Source organism: Silurus aristotelis, assembly GCF_946808225.1.
Source record: "Silurus aristotelis genome assembly, chromosome: 29".
Lineage (NCBI taxonomy): Eukaryota > Metazoa > Chordata > Actinopteri > Siluriformes > Siluridae > Silurus > Silurus aristotelis.
This window is the reverse complement of record NC_139602.1, coordinates 5,089,435-5,115,049: the sequence shown is the minus strand read 5'-3', so window position 1 is coordinate 5,115,049 and position 25,615 is coordinate 5,089,435. Positions and strand designations below refer to the sequence as shown.

General features: G+C 36.1%; 2 protein-coding genes across 2 annotated transcripts in view; both read right to left on the bottom strand.

Moving 5' to 3' along the window:
* eva1aa (eva-1 homolog A, regulator of programmed cell death a) overlaps positions 1-18,858 on the bottom strand; it is a 55,670-nt gene extending 36,812 nt beyond the window's left edge. The window contains exon 1 of the mRNA XM_083535117.1: positions 18,670-18,858. Coding sequence (XP_083391243.1) covers positions 18,670-18,760 — 91 coding nt within the window. The 5' untranslated portion in view covers positions 18,761-18,858. The remainder of the gene's footprint in view (positions 1-18,669) is intronic.
* Positions 1-25,615, bottom strand: part of LOC310722600 (uncharacterized protein) — a 1,041,764-nt gene that overhangs the window by 1,004,482 nt on the left and 11,667 nt on the right. The gene's annotated exons all lie outside the window — the stretch shown is intronic.

The window sequence follows — 25,615 nt, the reverse complement described above, 5'->3', positions numbered from 1 at the left end:
GAGAGAGAGAGAGAGAGAGAGAGAGAGAGAGAGAGATAGAGAGAGAGAGGTAGGAAGAGAGGGGGGAGAGAGAGAGAGAGAGAGAGAGAGAGAGAGAGAGAGAGAGAGGTAGAAGAGAGAGAGAGAGAGAGAGAGAGAGGAGAGAGAGAGAGAGAGAGAGAGAGAGAGAGAGAGAGAGAGAGAGTAAAAAAAAGGAACATAAGGAGAAATAGAGTTCGGTACAATATCAGTATGAACATAAACAGTGCAGTGTAGTTTGTGGAACAGCTGCACACACTGTGTTATTTCTCCCCTCTGTCCTCCGCTCTGAGTGTAAATGTTTAGGGATGTTGTTTGGCCCAGTTGTGCGTCTGTGAGCATGTCAGGGCAACTTTACTGCTGATCCTCACACTGTTTCAAGATTCTAAAACACACAGACGTTTTGCTGATTTGAAAAAACAAACACACACCTCCACTTTCCTCAGCAACTCTAGATCTCCAATTTCATAGTTTAAGAACAACGCTAACATGCTAACACCAAATCAGCTGCTGAGGGTTCATTTAAAACTGAACAGCTAATCAATAATAAACCAATTAATAGAGAAACATGCACAACAAAATAATTTCATTACAGGTAAATAGCTTGCCATTATTCATGTAAATGACAGTAAGTCCTACTGTGTGTGTGTGTGTGTGTGTGTGTGTATATATACAGTCTAAACATTTAATTTTTATTATTATTTAAATGATACATTTTTAAAGATCACATTAAGGAAAATTTCCTTGTTTCAGCAATTGTGAATGTTTGTGTGCAGTGTAATTAATGAACCTGACACTGAAGTCCATGTAGAAATGTGTTATTCTTCTTCTTATTAAGTTATTAAGATAATAGTGGTGTATATTATAATAATGATCCACCAGAGGGTGTGAGTTTGTACACAGAACCGTGGCTCATATAGTAGTTCATTACCAGGACAAGCTCTTTGGCATCCACCTCAACATTCCATTTAAAGAGTGTGTGTGTGTGTGTGTGTGTGTGTGTGTGTGTGTGTGTGTGTGTGTGTGTGTGTGTGAGGGGGAGGGTTTGAACTTGACAGGACCACCCACATAGACAATGCACATGGCACCAAATCTGACATATTATTACGTAGTAATGCAGGTATTTTTACAACTCAGTCAGACTTCATCATAATATTCACCACCTTCTGTTCAAAGACAAAATATCTCCCACTTCTCCTTACACTATATTAACACGGTGTTGTTGTTAATATAAACACCTCCGTATATTCTCTTCATTTCATTTTTATTTGTAGTGTTTTTAACAACTGACATTATCTCAAAGCAGTTGGAAATTTGATCTGAAACACACAATGTGTCTTCACTCTTATCCTGAGTGACGTCAAATCATCTCAGAGTGACTGTGGAGCCCATGTTCTGATCTAAAGACATGTTATGGTATAAGCTGAAAGCATTGCGGGCAAAAATGCACCCCCACCAACCAATCTCTAAATTTAATTCAATACAATTCTTTATTTCTTTATGGATTTTTAGAGTTGATGCCTGAGAAATGGAGAAGGAGTGTGCTGGTACTGATCTTTAGGAATAAGTTAGATGTGCAGACCTGCAGTAACTACAGGGGAATTAAGTTGATCAGTCACACCATGAAGTTATAGGAAAGCGTAGTGGAAGCCAGGCTGAGGGAAGAGGTAACCATCTGTGAGCAACAGTATGGTTTCATGCCGAGGAAGAGCACCACAGACGCATTATTTGCTTTGAGATTCTTGATAAAAAAGTATAGAGAAGGTCAGAAGGCGTTGCATTGTGTATTTGTGGATTTAGAGAAAGCGTACGACAGGGTGGAGAGAGGAGTTGTGGTATTGTATGAGGAAGTCAGGTGTGTCAGAAGTATGTGAGGGTGGTGCTGGACATGTATGAGGACAATGTGACGACAACAGTGAAGTGTGCAGTAGGAACGACAGACTGGTTCAAGGTGGAGGTTGGACTACATCAAGGATCGGCTCTGAGACCTTTCCTGTTTGCAGTGGTGATGGACAGGCTGACGGACGAGGTCAGACAGGAGTCTCCGTGGACTATGATGTTTGTGGAGGATATTATTTGTGGTGAGAGTAGTGAGCAGGTTGAGCAGAGCCTGGAGAGGTGGAGGTACACGCTGGAGAAAAGACGAATGAAAGTCAGTAGGAGTAAGACAGAGTACATGTGTGTGAATGAGAGGGAGGGCAGTGGAGTGGTGCAGACGTTTTGGAGACAAGGTGAGGAAGGTGTGATTGAGATGGTTTGAACATGGGGTATATCAGTAGGAGAATGCTGAGGATGAAGAAGGAAAAGAGGAAGATCAAGGAGGCGATTTATGGATGTGGTGAAGGAAGACATGCAAGTGGTTGGTTTGAAAGAGGCAGATGTAGAGGACAGGGGGGTCTGGAGATGGATGATCCACTGTGGTGCCCCCTAATGGGAGAAGCCAAAAGAATAAGAAGAAGATACAAAAATTAAGGTTTTTTTGAATAATTAAAATTTTTTATTATAATTTCAGCTAAAAATGCTTATTTTGATGCATTACCAGTAATTTTACCTTTTTCTGTTATTGTACTTTTTATGTACATATGTTTATGTAATTATGTGCATAACTGCAGTTTGCCTGTGTTCGTGCTTTTACAGTTGCTCCAGTAATTATGGTATTTTGATAAAAACCTATAAAGTGAAATCCCACTGTGTATTAATTCTCATGCTTGTAAACACAAAGACGTCCTGCTGAGCAGCTGAGAGATGCTAACAATGCTAAATGAGATATTAAGCACTGTGTGTGTGTGTGTGTGTGTGTGTGTGTGTGTGTGTGTGTGTGTGTGCGCGCGTGTGTGTGCGTATGTGTGCTTGTTCATGTTTATCTGTGCAGCCAGGAATTACCCTCCACTAAGATCTCCCCATTGTTTAAATGATGCTGCACTGTGATTGGTCAAGAGTGCTCAGGAGTAAATTCCTAACAGGTCTGCAAAAGAGCAGCACACACCCACACACACACACACACACAGAGAGAGAGAGAGAGAGAGAGAGAGAGAGAGAGAGAGAGAGAGAGAGAGAGAGAGAGAGAGAGAGAGAGAGAGAGAGAGAGAGAGAGAGAGAGAGAGAGAGAGAGAGAGAGAGAGAGAGAGAGAGAGAGAGAGAGAGAGATGGAATATAGAGAAGGAGACAGCTCATCTTTCACAGAAGCCATCGATTTGGAGGAGCATGTGCATGCTTGTATATGTGCAAGACATATCAAAAAGAAAAGCTGCCTCTCACACTCACACACACACACACACACACACACACACACCCACACACACACACCCACACACACACTCACACACACACACACACACACACACACACACACACACACACACACACACACACACACCTCTCACTGTCATGTCATATCAAATACCAGATAACAGGAAACACAACTTCACCAGGCACTTTGGGAAATATTCCTCCTTTCATCTCTTTATCTGATCATGTTGTCACGTTACAGTAACACTGATTTCGTCATCGTACTTAAAACTCTTCATCCTTTTTTCTTTATAAACTGCAGATTTTCCTCAAACTGTAATATTCTATCAACGTATTAACGAATCTCTTCTTCCCCCTCCCCAATCCTGCGATGATAAGCATGTACTCTTATGAATTGGGGTAAAAGGGGTCCTTGTAAAAGGTACTTCCCCTAGTCACTAGCACAAGGGGCACATCTGAACTCAATTTTAGATTTCGCTTATTAAACAAGACAAATGTTTATTACATGATGTTTATTAAGTAACATTTGAATAAAAAGGTAAATTTTCACGATTGCACTTGTGATTGTGTTTTTCGTTAAGAAATATTTTCAATCACAGTGTGTCACTGATAAGATTCATGAGCATATATTTTACAGAAAACTATATTCAAATTTCATCTTAAATGGAACTACAGCATTTTCAACTTTAGGAACCACATACAATATACAGTGGAACCCGGTTATGTCGCCGGCCTAGGGGACGCCAAAAAGCGTCGAGATAACCGATGATCGAGACAAACGGAAACCAATATGGCGGCAATATATTAACATGCTTGAAATTTCTTTATGTACATGATGTGCGTTAATAAATGAGAATGTGCATGCACGTGTTTTTGGAGGTTTTTTTTACACAAGTGTTGCCGCGATTTGTTTGATTGGTCATGCGGATCGAGATAACCTGTAATGCGGATAAGGAGGCGGAAGCCGAAGTAAACGCAAACAAAGTTTATTGAGAATACTCAGGAGATAATCCACCAATACTTGTAGTGAAGCAGTAATATCCAGTGGTGGTCCACCAAGTTCTGTGAAAGCAGAGACAGTTCGTGTAGAGAATCCACGGATCCGCGCTATGGAAAGCGCTGGGCAGCAACGGATAAACGTGGTGCAGACAGCGTGAACATGGAAAACAGCAGAATCGGGGTAATCCGGGGTGCTGTGAGAGAATGCGGAGTCCGAGAAGAAGGGTACGTAGCGGGATACGTATACGTGATTACACAGACCACCATGAACCAACACATACGATTATGCACAAACAATAACGGACCGCGAGTGTGTGGAGGTGAGGGGCTTAAATAGGAGATGGGATGAGTGAGTGAATAAGAGTCATGTGTGTGTGATCAGCATGACTGCGACAAGCTCACCCGCACGGGAGAAGAAGCAGGGTGCTTCGGGGAATGGCGCCACCGAAGGGGGATTCCTGACATAAACGACGTTAAGTGGCAAATTTGCCCCCCCTTGTGCTCGAGATATTAGGGAACGTCGACTTAATAGGGTTGGCGAGTTAACCGAGGTCGAGACTGTATTAAATTATTTCACAATTTTAATATGTTTAATTTAGTTATTATTTACACATTTATTGAAGGGGTTTAACACCTCAATAATCTTTGCTTTGGCAAAAAAGCTAAATTATCCTCCTCCTGTTCCCCTTCACACCATCCTTTTTAACAAGGACTTAAATGATCCTGGAGAAATCCATGGAGTATCAGACATATACACACACACACACACACACACACACACACACACACACACACATATACATACCTATATATATATATATTCTCACACACACACACACACACACACACACACACACACACACACACACACACACACACACACAGGTGACATTCGACTCTTGAGTCAGGGTGGGCAAGAAAAAAAAATTTGCACAAAAAGTGATTATCATTTGCACCTTCATCAGCAAATTAGATACCAATTTTAACATGTTGAACAACAGCGTCTTTCCTTGATGAAGAGCTAAACGCCTGTTTAAACTGCAGTGTCTGAGAGTCCTGCCTTATTGTGTTTCTTATATATTTTATATACCAAAAAAGCACAAACAAGAGCAGAAATTAATTCAAGCCATTCATAATTCGCATACCGTTCTTTTTCTTTTACCGTCTGATGCTGGAAATTAAATTACTACTGGTTGAAATGGTCCAACATTGACCCTTTTTTTTTATTGCTTATTTACCTTCTCCATCAGCATATTTGTATAGTTATCCAGCTTATTGGGACACGGTCATTTAATCCGATCGATCATCTACTTTTCTCTCATTTTCATAAGGGCAGGGAAGGGGGGGGGGGTGTGGGGGTTTACATTCAGGAAAGCATTTGGGCCACAGGGTGAAGCATTTAGTGTGCACTTAAAGCATGAAATGATTGTGGAGGGGTGAAGAGTCATGGGATCATGTAGGGAGCACAGTGACGTGAATAGTGTGTAGGATGCAGAGTGTACAGTGCTAAAGAATCTATTTCAAGACTTCCTCTTCCCTATCAGCTCCCACTTTCACTACCTGAGAGTGAGTGAATTACAGTAAATAGAAGCTGAAGCTTAAGATGCAGGCAACACTAACACACACGCAAAACTGCTGAACCGCAACTAAGGTTTTAAACACCACACTGAATACAGTCCACACCCTGGAGCTACACACACACACACACACACACACACACAAACACACACACACACACACACACACACACACTTTAAAGCAGGAGACTAAAATAAATAAATAAGAAGAGTTGGTTACTCTAAATACCACCCTTAGCAAAACACAGCAAAAAGTGTGTGTGAGAAAGTGTCAGAGAAAATGTGTGTGTGTGTGTGTGTGTGTGTGTGTGTGTGAGAGAGAGAGAGAGAGAGAGAGAGAGAGAGAGAGAGAGAGAGAGAAAGAGAGAGAACTAAAATTATTATTAAAAACATGAAATATTGAGAGTTCTTGGAAACAATCCAAGGTAAAAATTAATAACTGACCAGATTACTGGGATTATGAAAAGGGATCAGGGCACCTAAAATATTTCCTGTATCTAACCAACCCTTATTCCTAAAAAAAAGCTAAAAGTGTATGCATGAATTGCCCAAAAGTCTTGTGGGTCCACAAAAAAATTGGCAGCCTCAAAAAAAAAGAATTTTTCTGGTTTCTGGTTTCTGGTGTAATGAAATGGCTGATTTGAGCTGAAAAGACTTCCTGAAAAGTTTCCCAAGACCTGCAAAAGCAGTCATAAACTCCTGAAAATCTTCCTGATTACTGGGGGAAAAATGCTTGAAAAGATCACCTAAAGGTTGTGGATTCTCAGTTCTTCAGAAAAAAAGCTTTTGTGTTGCTGAACAGGTTTATATTCGTTAATAAAACATGATTAAAGTCCCTTTAAGGGGTCCGGTAAATGTGTCTTTAAAAGGTTCTAAACTGTCTAAACTAAAAAATCATGTTTTCCTTAAAGCTTTTAAATTTTTTTGAGTGGAAGGCTGCTGAAATTAGTTCCCGAAAAGGTTCCTGTCCTGTTTTATTCTACATGAAAACATGCACCCATACCGGCCCTTTGTGGAAAAGATTGGACACCCCTGCATTACAGAATGTAGGGCTGCAACCACTAATCGCTAAATTTAACAATAATCACAAAAAACAACGAATCAAACAAACGCCGTTATCGATTATTTGGGCTGCTCAAGTTCCAGTTTAGCGTGACGGCAAGAAAACAGCCGCCTGTGGAAAATGGTGGACAGTACAGGGTGAACCGGCAACAGAAAAAACTGTGCGTCCCAAGTCAACCGAGGCAATGTGAGCGTTTTATATTAAACACAACAAAGAAAAGTGTAGCTGGAAGTTATGCAAAGCGGAGCTTGTGTGGGATGGAGGTACCGCAGTGATGCACGAGCACGTGAAAATAAAACACACTGGTGTCATGGATGAAGGTGAAACGTGAGCAGAAACTGTATAATCGTCATCATGAGAAAATGGTGTAGTTTAATGAAGTGCTATTGTGTAAACTGTAACTTCGGGAAAGTCGCACTGGATCTGTTGTGTCGTGACTCGAGAGCGTCAGGTTGCGCAATCAGCTCAACAAACAATAAATCTAAAAACAGCAAATAACAGCAGCAGTAAAGGATTTCATTTTTACTTACTGTTGTGGTTTTCAGTAAATGATTATGAATTTTTCCATACATGTTTCCCTCCTCTTTTTATAGCATTCGTCTACTACAACAGTTAACTTCTGTTTTCAAACGTGATTTACTGCGACTTTACTACGTCTTATTTTCAGTTTGTATATTTAATATATGTAATTATTCTACAAAATTAATGATCTTTTCTAGATGTTATCTTCACAACTGAACACAATGTGGATTTATTTGAAACCAAAATTTTAAGCATTATTGTCATTAAAAACAATACAAATGTTGATTAACACAAATTGCTTCACTTTTCGTTCTCCAGTGCTGTTTTTGTGTTTTTAAAGAAAGAAAAAACCCAACATAAGTGAATTTGGTTAAAGGAGAAATCCCCCATGCTCTCAACAAGCAGCCACTATAAACTTTAAAATCTCAAAACCCTGAATTGAAGTTTTATATATAGTTATAATAAGCAAAACATCTAGTAGCAAAAAGTTTAGTTCTTTATCTGATTAATTGAAAAAATTATTGTCTGATTATCAATTACCAAAACAATCATTAAAATTAAGAGATTCATTAGAGCAGAATGCACACTTATATAATATAATCATCTGCAATAGAATAAAGATTCGTTTGAAATAAGGACATGCAGCTGAATGTGATTAGTAATGAATGTTAAACAGTTAAAGAGTGTATAGCTGTGTACAGTAGCTTTCACCTCCTAACACACCTCCATGCCATCAGCTGACAGGATTTCATTTTCTGTCCAATTTAAGTTCAGTCCAACCTGCTTTAGTTCAGCCTTTGTGTGTGTGTGTGTGTGTGTGTGTGTGTGTGTTAGGGGCTTTTGTGGGTGAGGGGGGTGCAATCGGTTGTTTTTGTTTGGTCTGCTGTTTAATGAGTTCAGCTGCCAGACAAACACATGCACACTCACACTGACACCCATTAATTTGATTGACCTTTGGCCTTCAACTATGGTGGCCAGGTGGGTGAAGAAAGAGAACAGAAGGCCTGTGTCCTGTATAAAAGGAATTATTCTGAAAAGATTCTTTGATTTCTCACAATTTTTAAAAAGCCCCTGGATGAAGAAAATAGTCTCTTGAAGAAAAAAAAATCCTGGATTTTTAAAAAGATTCTAAAAAAAAAAAAGCTGATGAAGGTCCTGGTATCTTGAACAAAACTGTATCGGAGTCTTTACGCTTTCAATGAGGAAATATTAAAGTCATACGATGCAGAATAGTGCACTATAAAGGGAACTTTTAGTTTTCACTTCTTTCTATTTTCGAGCCGCTGTCTGTCCCTGTCTCTCTATCTGACTGCTCTTATCTCTATATGTCTCTCTACGGGCCGAGTTTACTGACAGATGGTGGCGATGTAAAAAAAAAAATCTGGATAGTGGTCAGATTCTGTTTAATGGTGCAGATATCAAAGCGACTTGCTCATGAGCTTGAAACCAATATCATGGAGAAAATGTTCAACAGCACTGCATCACCACAAGAAAAAAAATACAACATAACAATGGAAAATGAGAAGGCTGTTCATCTCAAGAAGTTTGTGTAATTAGCCTACAATAACTCCTTATCTGCAGAAAGGAACTGCAAAATCTGAAGCAAGAACTAAAAGGTACTCAGAAATAAAGGGATCCTAAACAGATTTTTGCAGATTTTTGGCCATTTTATTTACCAAAGGACTTCACCACCGTTTTCACGGTCGGATGAAGTGCCTTGAGAAGATCTTAATGAGGAACATCAAGACCCAGCTTCCACACTCACTGGACCCATGCAGTCTGCTTACTGGCCAAAACGTTCCACTGACAAAGCCATCACCCGACTCTCCATCTGGCTCTCACCCACCTGAACAATAAGGACGCATACGTACGACTGCTTCATGTTTATTAAACACAATCATCCCTCATCACCTGATTGAGAAGCTGAGCCTACTGGGCCTTAACACCTCCCTCTGCAACTGGATCCTGGACTTCCTGACTGGGAGACCTCAGTCAGTCCGGATCAGGAACAGCATCTCCAGCACCACCTCAATGAGCACTGGGGCCCCTCAGGGCTGCTTGCTCAGCCCACTGCTTTTTACTCTGCTGACTCACCACTGTGTAGCAATGCACAGCTCGAACCACATTATCAAGTTAGCTGATGGCACGACCGTGGTGGGTCTCATCAGCAAGAATGACGAGTCAGCATACAGAGAGGAGGTAAAACAGCTAACAGCCTGGACTGGGTTGAGAATTGCACCGTCTCTTAGTGCAAGCTCCTACAGAGGATAGTGATGTAGCTCTGGGTTGTGTGTTCTGGAGAAACATCTCATTTGACTGTGCACTGTACACAGCTATATATGGTTGAAATGACAATAGAAGTTTCTTGACTTGACTTAAGTTATTATTGGGTTTATGAAAAATAATCACAAATTCCAAAAACAAAATGTTGCTTAAAAAAAAATGTTTCTTGATTCTTGCAGTTCCTTGGTTCCAAATACAATTCTTAAATCTCTAAAATTCACATTCCCACACCTCACTGCTATTTAAAGAAAAAAAGTTAAAGTAAGCAGTAATGTAATAAACAAACTGTGTGTGTGTGTGTGTGTGTGTGCGCCTGCATTTATCATCTAGGTGTTGCTGCCTGCTGTAACCTACTGTGTCAGAAACATACTGCAGGATCAGAGAGCTCCGAGGCTAACGTCACTAACAAACAATAAAAGAAAACATCACCTGAAACAAATTCATCAAAACGACAATTTTAGCTCATGGCTCATGCACTGAAAGAAAACTCATTAATCAGACATGCACTGATGTGTTGCGACTAATCGTCTGCGAGAGAACAGCGTTATGTAATGCTCCGTTTCCTTTAAAGGGAGATTCCTAAAACATGTTCTGGATGGTGTCCTGTCAATCACACAGAGAGCTGTTCATACCTGCACTCTGTGTGTGTGTGTGTGTGTGTGTGTGTGAGAGAGAGGGAGAGTTAGCCTAACAGAGAATCATCAAAGGAGAACATCATCCTCAGATCTGAGTGAAATACACACACACACACACACACACACACACACACACACACACACACACACACACACACACACACAGATTTCTTTTTTATTTAGATGAAAAGATAATGCCAGTCTTAGCTTACCATATATTCATACACTCCTGCCCTCTTGTCTATTTTTTTGTCCACATGTCTGTCCCCCTTATCCTTCCATCTTTCTGTAGGTCTTTCTGTCAACCTCTCACCTGACTGATCATTCCCTCCATTCATCTGGTCTGTCTGTCTGATTCACTATCGAATCCTCTTTCTGGTTTTATCCATTCATCTGTTTACTTCAGGTATAATTACAAATGAGCTGTTTCTACAAATACCTGACTTTTCCCAGCAGAAATAAAAAATGATAAATACCAACATGCAAAAATAGATCGAATCATCATTCCCTTAAAAGAAAATTATTGAGGAGAATGCGTCTTTTAAACTGTCCAATTCTTACAATATGATTTTTGTAGGTTATCTATAAAATTTATATGAAATGTGGTAATGTATAGGAAACTTTCCTTCTAGTCCTTTTATAAAGAAACAATTACATAAGTGTCTACATGTCAAAAGTACAAAAATGATTTCTAGTTTAAAAAAAACAAAAAAAAAACTTTTCCATCTTTGACTCCCACATCATTCATTTCAGAGTAAAGAGAAACAAAAATGAATGAAAAGAAGGTGAAGAAAATGATGGAGATTTTTCTCCTCTATTAGTGTTGTATACGTGGACTGTCACTCAGGAATGTTTCTCCATACACACACACACACACAGACACACACACAGACACACACACACACACACACACACACACACACGTGTTCTTTAGTATTCACAGTGCAGAAGAAGTTTTACAATAACCTGCTACTGGCAGTGTGTTGATCTTACTGAACAAGGGTGTGTGTATATGAGGGTGTTTCACAATTTAGAAGGTTCGATTTTTACATGGTCATCATGTATAATCATGAGGAACACAGATGCCGGTGAAAAACTCACATAGGGCACTCAGAAAAATACCCTCTTACTATCCACCATTCATTACTGCCCCCAATAATAAGAACTCTCAAGAGGGTACAGTTATGTTCACACTTCATCAGTCCCTCAGCTGTCTCAACTGTACAGGACTAACGCTTCACATTTCTTTGCGTTCACACCCGTTCACGCCTTAGACACAGTAGGAATGTTATCTGATCTTGGACATGATTCTCTCTTTAAATGAGACCTCAGAGTCTTCTTTCAGTTGCTTCAGGAGTTTTCTAGAACTGTAACTTCAACTAAACTAAGTGCTGTCTATTAGTTCCCTTATAACCAACTGCTAATCAGCAAACATCTACAAACTTTAATGAGAGAACACCGCTAAATTTCATTTTATTTCATTCCATAAACTTAGAAAAAGGTAAAACTCACAAGATTCATCTAATTAGCAGCTATTAGCAAAAGTCTGCTAGTCAATATACATAGCAGTTAGCATAAAAGTTGAGTAAACAAAAAAGTCAAAGAAACAAAAAAAAACCCCCAAAGTAACAAATGTTTTACAAAACTATATATTAAATATATATTTGAATGTTTGTCTTTGGTTTTTCTACTTATTAACCGCAGCTACCTAATATACTGACTAGCAGCTAGCATAAAAGTTAATTTAATAAACAGAGGTAAAACGAACAAAAACTGGAGAAACAGGAAACCGAGCTAAAGATATTTGTTGATTAAAATCAATCCTAACGTTAACTTATGTAGCAGCTAATACCATGGCTTTTAGCTAACTAGTGTTAGCACTCAAAGGCAGGAAGAATTGCTCAGTAAACAATTTCAATAAACTTCAGTTCAATAAAAATTCAGATAAAAACTTTTATAACTCTGGAATTTTTAAATGAAGAAATCTTGAGAGGATCCAGACTTCAAATCAGACATTATTGGAGGTTGAATAATATCAAGTCTTTGCTATCTTTAGATTTCCAAGTCAGGGAATTTCTGCAGGCTGTCCGTCTTCTTCAGCAGTGAGTTGGGGATCAGTCTGGATCAGGCAACGTGATTTATTACATTCTTTTCATTGCATAGCTCATTTTACATTGTTATTTATTTATAAACCCCAGGTCCCCTGGTGGTCTAGTGGTTAAGATGCAGCGCTCCCACCGCTGCGACCCGGGTTCGATTCCCGGTCAGGGAACCATCCCCAGCCACTCTTAGTGCCGGTCCCAAGCCCGGATAAATTGGGGAGGGTTGCGTTAGGAAGGGCATCCAGCGTAAAACATGTGCCAAATCAAACGTGCGGAGGATCCGCTGTGGCGACCCCTAACGGGAGAAGCCGAAAAGAAACTTATTTATTTATAAACCCCCAAATCCTACTGATGCACACTCCCTGAGGATTCTGGGTAATAAGTCAGTAAGAGAACACAGTAAAAGTGTTTACTACTTTGCAGGGAAACTTGGACTTGAAACTTAGAAATTCTTAACAAGTACTAAAAAAAAGAAATTGCAAGGAAACCCAATGATAAAATGATAAAACAGTGGCTGAAAAGTGTGTGCAAAGTTCGAACATAAAAAAATAACAACAACTAAAAATAAGTCGTTTCCTTCATTTGTTCTTTTAAACTATTACTTCTTAATATGCAGATATTAAAACATCACAGCTCAGTGTATAAAACTAAAGCAAGACAGAGCACAAGCTTGGTGTGTCAGGGAGTGTATAATGAGGACACGGCCCAGGCTGTGTGTGGTGTGAGGTAATGAAAGGTGTTTGGACACAACACTCCAGACAGACAACATACCGCTACAGACATAACAATGAGTCAACAGGATCCGCTCACACAGAACTCACCTGCCTGCTCCAGAATAGTTTTTTTTTTACATGTTAATTAAACATGTACTGGCTAATATGCAAACTAGCAATTAGCCAAAAAGATCAGTGAACACACAGGTAAGCCTTAATGTAAAGCCACAGGAGATACAACCAAAAAAATGTGTTGATGAAATATCTAATAGAAGAAAACACCTATTAACCCATTAAGTAGCTGAGTGAAGGTGTGTTTGCTGAACTAGCAGCTAGCATAAAATAGATTGTCGTGGTGTACGCCAAATTTGGGGTTAATAAAACTTTTCTGACCTGGAATTCAGGTTCAACACATTTTAATTTTTTTCCTTTTCTAGGAGTGAAAAATACCAAGTATTAATAAAGACATCATGTAATCATGAAGCTGAGAAAGAAATGGAATTGAAAAAGAACAAACATCAAAAATGATTTACTAATGTGAATGCTGAGAAGCAGCGTGTAATATCGACTTAAAATAGATTTTAATATTTTACAATTATCACCTTCCCTTGTTTTGCAGTTTTCACTGACCTGGGTGCAAGCAAATTGCTAACGCTAATGCTAAGAAACCATTTATCTGGCACACATTCAAAATATAGACTTAAACGCTTTGTTTTTCTGCTCCTGTCTGATTTTCCACAATGAGTATTACATAATCAGATCCTACACAAAACTCAAACAACGTAAAGTCTGGTGAATCAGTGGAAACAACAACCTGCGTCTTGAGGAGGTTCAGCAGCTCTTTGACTGGCAGTGGGTTAAAGGGAGTGTTTGTCAGAGAAAGAAGAAAGAGTGTGTAGGGGTGAGGGGGCACACAACAAGGAGGGGTGATGGAGGGAACTTTCATGTGGACAGAAGGCACGAGTATCATGTTCCATCTTCACACACACACACACACACACACACACACACACACACACACACACACACAAACACACACACCCTTCTCCTCTATGAAAGTTTTATGCTCAGGTCCTGGCATGTGTGCTGTTTTTTGAGCCTATTTGATCTTTACATTGCAATAAATAACATTGTTTATAAAAAAAAATGTAAAACTTGTTACTGTTTTTTTAAATAGCTGTTTTCAATTTCCACTTTTCATTCTTGTTAAACATTTTATAACGTCAATTACATACATACACTGAACTCTTTTACAGAATTGTTGGATGTGTTGTGAATCATGAAAAAGTTGGTACCAGGAAGTGATTTTCCCATACAGTCTGATTTAATGCTGTTTCTATGGTCAATGTGAGAACAAGAGGTAATTATAGCACAACTCCAGATCGGCCTTTGTTCACAGCTTTCCATATCCGAGAGGGACAGAGATAAAGAAGTCACTTGTGGGGGTGGTATGCTTAAAAATGGTTTGACCTCATTTGACCTTTTGACCCTTTAACAGCCACACATCCTATTGAACAGCTAAAGGGAACCTCGGCTTTCACTGTAGCACCCTGGTGGGTTCAGCGCAGAAAATAAAGAAGCCACAAACCCACATGAGTCCTAGTCAACCAGACCCACTGCATTTTAGCAATAAACTCGAAGAAGAAACAAACACTTTGATCAGCTTGACTGATGACCAATCACATACTTTATGAAGCAGTCTATTAGAAACACACCAGAGCCCTCAGAGATCTTGGTCATACGCCACAAAAACCTTTTAAAAACATTTAAAGTCATTCACCTAAAATCAGAAAAGGTCACATAACATTACAGAAAACTGAGCATGAGTGAATGGGAACAGAAGTTTTCACACTTAGCCATTAGTCAAAACTGGCCCTAAATAGGACAATAAGAAGTCATTGTTTCGACTCTGAACAGATTTACATTAATAAAATTTGGCAGATGCCCTCATCAGAGCACTTAAAATCATCTCATTTATACAACTCGAGCAGTCAAAGGTTAAGGACCAGCCACTTTCAGTGCCGGTCCCAAGCCATGATAAATTGGGGAGGGTTGCGTTAGGAAGGGCATCCAGTGTAAAAACATGTGCCAAATCAAACATGCGGAGGATCCGCTGTGGCGACCCCTAATGGGAGAAGCCGAAAGAAAGAAAGAAAGTGGCAGCTTGGTGGTGCTGGGATTTGAACACATGACCTTCTGATCAGAAGTCTAACACTTTAACCACTGAGCCACCCCCTCCCCCCTCCCCATGATGAGATATAAAGATAAAAAATAAAACATATTTGTCTCTAATAGTCTTGAGGCATTCAGTCTTTAGAATTACTCCACTATAAAGAGAAGAATTAAAACATGACAATGTGACCTTCATAATGAGCTGCTTTTAACCAAATCATTAACTGAATTATCTGAATATCATTTTACTGTCATATTTTATCTTTCTGCAAAATGACTGATGACACAATGAATGAGAATTTCTCTCTCACTCTCTCTCTTACACACACACAGACACACACAGACAGACACACACAGACACACAGACACACAGACACACACACACACACACACACACACACACACACACACACACACACACACACACACACACACACACACACACAGCTCAGGGCCAAACTCAGCTGTGCTCTTTCAGTGACAGATGTTGTTTCTCTATCTGCAACCCTGTGCAAGCACCTGCCAATCAAGTGGACATCTAATGTCTTGGAGTATTGGTGTCTGTTTTGGACCACCTCAGGCTGACACATGAAAGCAATCATAAGTGAATGAACTCTAACTAAAGCAGGTAAAAAATGACAGTATAAGTAAAAGCATTTTTTTTGTCATTTGTTACAGACAACAGCTTAAATCACATATAAACCACACAACAGTTTGATTATCAGGACATTAAAAAAATATAAATATCCATCCCTGATCTTCTGTGGTAGTTCCATACTAACAGGCTGCATTAGACATTAGGCAAGCACACATTTTTATTCTTTAAATGTTTATAATGATCACATCACAGACACATTATTATATCTACAAGCAAGCAGTTTGCTTAGAAAGCTATTACTTACTAACTTACAAAATTAATTAACCGCAACAATCTCCTGAGAAAATTCAGAGCAAACTTGAATGATCAGAAGAAAAGTCTAGTTTGTTTAAACATTAGCATATATTTTATAAACTGTATTAGGCTCATGTGAATCTAAGGTTTAGATTCAGAAAGTGGTGTGTAGTTAAATAGAAAATTGAAGAAAATTGACGGCTATAATAAATAAACGTTGCCTGATGTTACGTCATTCTGTATTTTGACACAAACTTGCTATAACTCATTAGACTCTGATCGAGAACAGTTCCCAGCAATGAAACAATTATACACAAACATAGATATGAACATTTCGCATCACACACTACACTACCACAGTGAATGCAAGCCAAACTCACTAATCCACACGTCCATTAGGACTGCTCTGATCAACCTTAACAATTTATCACTTAACTAACAATTCAGACCTGAACTGCTGCTGCGTTCACTTACTACATAAGTAACAATAGATCATTTTAGTATTTCAACTCTTCTCTGTATTCATCCTATTCACTTCTACCTCTATAGCTAACAACCGACTGTCACAAAATCCACAGACTGACAGCATCCCTAAAAAACATCAGAAAGAAGCTTTGACTCACAACAGAACCTGCACTTTATGTGACTCCAAATAGAGAGACCACAAATCATTACAGTAAACAAAAACAAACTTTACCATGCAGGTTTTCAGATTTACAAGATGAACCTAATGAAACTTCACAAAATTCTATTTTAAGTGTGTGTTCATGTGTTCTCCATGTCTACACTTATACACTAACAAACCTTTAGTTAAAAACAACTTTGTTGATCTAAATCAAGATGAGAAAAACAGGTTTGCATGAACACATTCTGAGTCTTTAGTTTCTTTTTCTTCTTCTTTAAGCTGCTCCCATTAGGGGTCGCCACACCGGATCATCCGTCTCCATACCCCCTGTCCTCTACATCTCAAACCAACTACCTGCATGTCTTCCCTCACCACATTCATAAACCTCCTCCTTGGTCTTCCTCTTTTCCTCCTTCCTGGTAGCTCCATCCTCAGCATTCTCCTACTGATATACCCCATGTCCCTCCTCTGCACATGTCCAAACCATCTCAATCTCACCTCCATGGATCAACTGTCCACTCTTCATCCTCTTAATCACTGCTTTCACTTCCTCCTTAATAATCCTGTCCACTTCCTGCTTCACCATCTCCACACCATCCAACCCCCTCTCTCTTTTTCTCTCTCTCGCTCATTTTCCTCATTCATCAGCTGCTCAAAATACTCCCTCCATCTTCTCAACACTCTCTCCTCACTAATATGGATAATTATTTGTCATTTAACATGTTTTATGTATGCATCTGTCTTGAAAGATTTTAATAAAAAAGAGACACCGCTTTGGTCACAAAGTGCTTTGGTTCTACTAAGAACAACTTCAACTTTGGACCAAATAATAAAGATGCTTTTTACCAGTTACATGTAGATTACAGTGAATTTATTTCTTCACATATCCCAGAGATGTTAGGAAGCTGTAGTCAGATCACAGCCATGATACAACACCCCTAGAGCAGAGAGGGTAAAGGGCCTTACTCAAGGGCCCTAGTGTGGCAGCTTAGTGATCTTTCAGTAAACCAGTAACCACTGAGCTGCCACTTATTTTAACAACTCCTTTAATCATGTAAAATATGTAGAAAATCTGATTCGATTTGATGCACTCAGACATCCGATCTGCATTTCTGCTTTTTACAATCTGGTTTCCTTCAGATTTGCTCATGTGCTGTAAGACTCTGTAACACGCCACCTGTAATCATCACCTAATAAACCAGAGGTTTAAATGATTACGCAGATTTCTCAATCCTGATCTCAAAAATGACTTGTCCTTCACATTTTCATGCCAAACTCACAACAGAAATAATAAATAAACTTCTCATTTGAGTTGTAGGGTGTAAAACTCTGTCCTTCTCATTCAACCTTCTGGTCCAGGAGAACCTCAGTGTCATGCACTGTCCTCCAACACACTTGATTCTACTCCATCAGTGATCTGATCAGTAGAAAGGGATCAGGTGTGTTCAGGACATGTGCAGCACAGAAGGATCTCCAGGATAGAAGCAGGGTACCAACACTGTAAATCTGTTCCTGAAGTTAAATGAACTTTGGACCTGTAAAACGAAAAGCTCGTGGGTAACACTGTAAATAAAAGGAGAAAACCGGTTCCCCTGATGAAGCAGAAGCGCTGTTAGGTGCGTTATTATGAAGGGTGAAGGTGCGCAGATCTTTCTTCTTCTTAAATCGCTTCAGATGAACAATTCTGAATATTTACAGAAGGAAAGAAATGAAACAGATTAAATGTGTTGCTGCGGCTTCGGAAGCAGTTGAACGCACATGGCGTTAAAATAAAACCCTTTGTGTAGGTGATGAGACAGAGGGAAAACCGCTTCCTCACCTGAGAACTGCGGGGAAGTTGAAGATGAAGCGGCCATGCAGGTAAACCCCAACAGCAGCGCACACTGAGGAACCACATCCGTCAGGTACATCCTTAAAGTGGCGCTGATCTCGGAGCTCTGAGCGCACCATCAGGGGCTTCAGTCGAAAAGCCGCACCGAACGGAGTGTGTGTGTGTGTGTGTGTGTGTGTGTGGATTCACGGGTGCTTCTTCAAGGTCCTAAACTCCGCAAAGTATCCCAATCGGACGGACTGCAAAATTGTAATTAACCCTTGTTGCAGGGTCTGGTCGGGTCTGGTCGTGTCTCACACCTTATCCATCTCCTCCTACTAGTTACAAATCCGAGTTAATAAGTGTGTCCTAAACAGTAGTGTGTTAAATAGTGCCTGAGAATCCCCATAAACACCTGGATCGTCTGCTGCATTCAGAAACTATTCACCCTCTTCACTTCTCTTTCAGTTTTGTGTTACAGTCTTATACGATAATCATTTAGATTAATTGTTTTTCTCAGTAATCTACACTATAAATGTGTCCACCACCATCACATTCCCCAGAATGATAGTCATCATTAAAAAAACAGCTACATTCTGACAGTAACATGTTTGAAAAGCACAAACAGCAGTAGACTGAATAAACTGTGCTCCTTATATAAATACACTATTATATAAATACACTATTATATTAATACACTATTATATAAATACACCTTCCCGTGGGCTCACCGCCTGCAGGAGGGACCGTAAGGGACGGTGCTGTGAGTATTGGGCAGCAGTCGAAGGCGGGGGCCTGCTTAGACTGCTGCCCCCGCAACCCGAATTACGGATAAGCGGGAGAAAATGAATGAATGAATGAATATAAATACACTATTATATAAATGCACTACTATATAAATACACTATTATATAAATACACTACTATATAAATAGACTATTATATAAATACACTACTATATAAATACACTACTATATAAATACACTACTATATAAATACACTATTATATTAATACACTACTATATAAATACACTATTATATAAATACACTATTATATTAATACACTACTATATAAATAGACTATTATATAAATACACTACTATATAAATACACTATTATATTAATACACTACTATATAAATAGACTATTATATAAATACACTACTATATAAAAAGACTATTATATAAATACACTACTATATAAATACACTACTATATAAATACACTATTATATTAATACACTACTATATAAATAGACTATTATATAAATACACTACTATATAAAAAGACTATTATATAAATACACTACTATATAAATACACTACTATATAAATACACTACTATATAAATACACTATTATATTAATACACTACTATATAAAAAGACTATTATATAAATACACTACTATATAAATACACTATTATATTAATACACTACTATATAAAAAGACTATTATATAAATACACTACTATATAAATACACTACTATATAAATACACTATTATATTAATACACTACTATATAAAAAGACTATTATATAAATACACTACAATATAAATACACTACTATATAAATACACTACTATATAAATACACTACTATATAAAAAGACTATTATATAAATACACTACTATATAAATACACTACTATATAAATACACTACTATATAAATACACTATTATATTAATACACTACTATATAAAAAGACTATTATATAAATACACTACAATATAAATACACTACTATATAAATACACTACTATATTAATACACTACTATATAAAAAGACTATTATATAAATACACTACTATATAAATACACTACTATATAAATACACTACTATATAAATACACTACTATATTAATACACTACTATATAAAAAGACTATTATATAAATACACTACTATATAAATACACTACTATATAAATACACTATTATATTAATACACTACTAAATAAATACACTACTATATAAATACACTACTATATTAATAAACTACTATATAAATACACAATTATATAAATACACTATTATATAAATACACTACTATATAAATACACAATTATATTAATACACTACTATATAAATACACTACTATATAAATACACTATTATATAAATACACTACTATATAAATACACTATTATATTAATACACTACTATATAAATACACAATTATATTAATAAACTACTATATAAATACACTACTATATAAATACACTATTATATAAATACACTACTATATAAATACACAATTATATTAATACACTACTATATAAATACACTACTATATAAATACACTATTATATAAATACACTATTATATAAATACACTACTATATAAATACACTATTATATTAATACACTACTATATAAATACACTATTATATAAATACACTACTATATAAATACACAATTATATTAATACACTACTATATAAATACACTACTATATAAATACACTATTATATAAATACACTATTATATAAATACACTACTATATAAATACACTATTATATAAATAGACTATTATGGTCCCCTGGTGGTCTAGTGGTTAAGATGCAGCGCTCCCACCGCTGCGACCCGGGTTCGATTCCCGGTCAGGGAACCATCCCCAGCCACTCTTAGTGCCGGTCCCAAGCCCGGATAAATTGGGGAGGGTTGCGTTAGGAAGGGCATCCAGCGTAAAACATGTGCCAAATCAAACGTGCGGAGGATCCGCTGTGGCGACCCCTAACGGGAGAAGCCGAAAAGAAAGTATTAGTAGTATATAAATAGACTATTATATAAATACACTACTATATAAATACATTATTATATAAATACACTATTATATTAATACACTACTATATAAATACACTATTATATAAATACACTACTATATAAATACACTATTATATAAATACACTATTATATTAATACACTACTATATAAATACACTATTATATAAATACACTACTATATAAATACACTATTATATAAATACACTATTATATAAATACACTATTATATAAATACACTACTATATAAATACACTAATATATAAATACACTATTATATAAATACACTACAATATAAATACATTATTATATAAATACACTATTATATAAATACACTATTATATAAATACACTACTATATAAATACACTAATATATAAATACACTATTATATAAATACACTATTATATAAATAGACTATTATATAAATACACTACTATATAAATACACTACTATATAAATACACTATTATATAAATAGACTATTATATAAATACACTACTATATAAATACATTATTATATATATAGACTATTATATAAATACACTATTATATAAATACACTACTATATAAATACACTATTATATAAATAAACTATTATATAAATACACTACTATTTAAATACACTACTATATAAATACACTATTATATAAATAGACTATTATATAAATACACTACTATATAAATACATTATTATATAAATAGACTATTATATAAATACACTATTATATAAATACACTACTATATAAATACACTTCTATATAAATACACTTATATTAATACACTACTATATAAATACACTACTATATAAATAGACTATTTTATAAATACACTACTATATAAATACCCTACTATATAAATACACTATTATATAAATACACTACTATATAAATACACTATTATATTAATACACTACTATATAAATACACTATTATATTAATACACTACTATATAAATACACTACTATATAAATACACTATTATATTAATACACTACTATATAAATACACTACTATATAAATACACTATTATATAAATACACTACTATATAAATACACTATTATATAAATACACTATTATATAAAAACACCACTATATAAATAAACTATTATATAAAAACACCACTATATAAATAAACTATTATATAAATACACTACTATATAAATACACTATTCTATAGTTACACTATTATATAAATACACTACTATATAAATACACTATTCTATAGTTACACTATTATATAAATACACTACTATATAAATACACTATTATATAAATACACTATTATATAAATACACTATTATATAAATACACTATTATATAAATACACTATTATATAAATACACTCCTATATAAACACACTATTCTATAGTTACACTATTATATAAATACACTACTATATAAATACACTATTCTATAGTTACACTATTATATAAATACACTATAATATAAATACACTACTATATAAATAGACTATTATATAAATACAATATTCTATAGTTACACTATTATATAAATACACCACTATATAAATACACTATTATATTAATACACTACTATATAAATACACTACTATATAAATACACTATTATATAAATACACTACTATATAAATACACTATTATATAAATACACTATTATATAAAAACACCACTATATAAATAAACTATTATATACAGTGAGGAAAATAAGTATTTGAACACCCTGCTATTTTGCAAGTTCTCCCACTTAGAAATCATGGAGGGGTCTGAAATTGTCATCGTAGGTGCATGTCCACTGTGAGAGACATAATCTAAAAAAAAAAAATCCAGAAATCACAATATATGATTTTTTAACTGTTTATTTGTATGATACAGCTGCAAATAAGTATTTGAACACCTGAGAAAGTCAATGTTAATATTTGGTACAGTAGCCTTTGTTTGCAATTACAGAGGTCAAAGGTTTCCTGTAGTTTTTTACCAGGTTTGCACACACTACAGGAGGGATTTTGGCCCACTCCTCCACACAGATCTTCTCTAGATCAGTCAGGTTTCAGGCCTGTCGCTAAGAAACACGGAGTTTGAGCTCCCTCCAAAGATTCTCTATTGGGTTTAGGTCTGGAGACTGGCTAGGCCACGCCAGAACCTTGATATGCTTCTTACAGAGCCACTCGTTGGTTATCCTGGCTGTGTGCTTCGGGTCATTGTCATGTTGGAAGACCCAGCCTCGACCCATCTTCAATGCTCTAACTGAGGGAAGGAGGTTGTTCCCCAATATCTCGCAATACATGGCCCCGGTCATCCTCGCCTTAATACAGTGCAGTCGCCCTGTCCCATGTGCAGAAAAACACCCCCAAAGCATGATGCTACCACCCCCATGCTTCACAGTAGGGATGGTGTTCTTGGGATGGTACTCATCATTCTTCTTCCTCCAAACACGTTTAGTGGAATTATGACCCAAAAGTTCTATTTTGGTCTCATCTGACCACATGAATTTCTCCCATGACCCCTCTGGATCATCCAAATGGTCATTGCCAAACTTAAGACGTGCCTGGACATGTGCTGGTTTAAGCAGGGGAACCTTCCGTGCCATGCATGATTTCAAACCATGACGTCTTAGTGTATTACCAACAGTAACCTTGGAAACGGTGGTCCCAGCTCTTTTCAGGTCATTGACCAGCTCCTCCCGTGTAGTTCTTGGCTGATTTCTCACCTTCCTTAGGATCATTGAGACCCCACGATGTGAGATCTTGCATTGAGCCCCAGTCCGAGGGCGATTGACAGTCATGTTTAGCTTCTTCCATTTTCTAATGATTGCTCCAACAGTGGACCTTTTTTCACCAAGCTGCTTGGCAATTTCCCCGTACCCCTTAACAGCCTTGTGGAGGTGTACAATTTTGTCTCTAGTGTCTTTGGAGAGCTCTTTGGTCTTGGCCATGTTAGTAGTTGGATTCTTACTGATTGTATGGGGTGGACAGGTGTCTATATGCAGCTAACGACCTCAAACAGGTGCATCTAATTTAGAATAATAAATGTAGTGGAGGTGGACATTTTAAAGGCAGACTAACAGGTCTTTGAGGGTCAGAATTCTAGCTGATAGACAGGTGTTCAAATACTTATTTGCAGCTGTATCATACAAATAAATAGTTTAAAAATCATATATTGTGATTTCTGGATTTTTTTTTTTAGATTATGTCTCTCACAGTGGACATGCACCTACGATGACAATTTCAGACCCCTCCATGATTTCTAAGTGGGAGAACTTGCAAAATAGCAGGGTGTTCAAATACTTATTTTCCTCACTGTAAATACACTACTATATAAATACACTACTATATAAATACACTATTCTATAGTTACACTATTATATAAATACACTACTATATAAATACACTATTATATAAATACACTATTATATAAATACACTACTATATAAATACACTATTATATAAATACACTATTACATAAATACACTATTATATAAATACACTATTATATAAATACACTATTATATAAATACACTACTATATAAATACACTATTATATAAATACACTATTATATAAATACACTATTATAAAAATACACTACTATATAAATACACTCTTATATAAACACACTATTCTATAGTTACACTATTATATAAATACACTACTATATAAATACACTATTCTATAGTTACACTATTATATAAATACACTACTATATAAATACACTATTCTATAGTTACACTATTATATAAATACACTATTATATAAATACACTACTATATAAATACACTATTATATAAATAGACTATTATATAAATACACTATTATATAAATACACTACTATATAAATACACTATTATATAAATACACTATTATATAAATACACTCCTATATAAACACACTATTCTATAGTTACACTATTATATAAATACACTACTATATAAATACACTATTCTATAGTTACACTATTATATAAATACACTATAATATAAATACACTACTATATAAATAGACTATTATATAAATACAATATTCTATAGTTACACTATTATATAGATACACTACTATATATATATATATATATATATATATATATATATATATATATATATATATATACACACTATTATATAAATACACTATTATATAAATACACTACTATATAAATACACTATTATATAAATACACTATTATATAAATACACTATTATATAAATACAC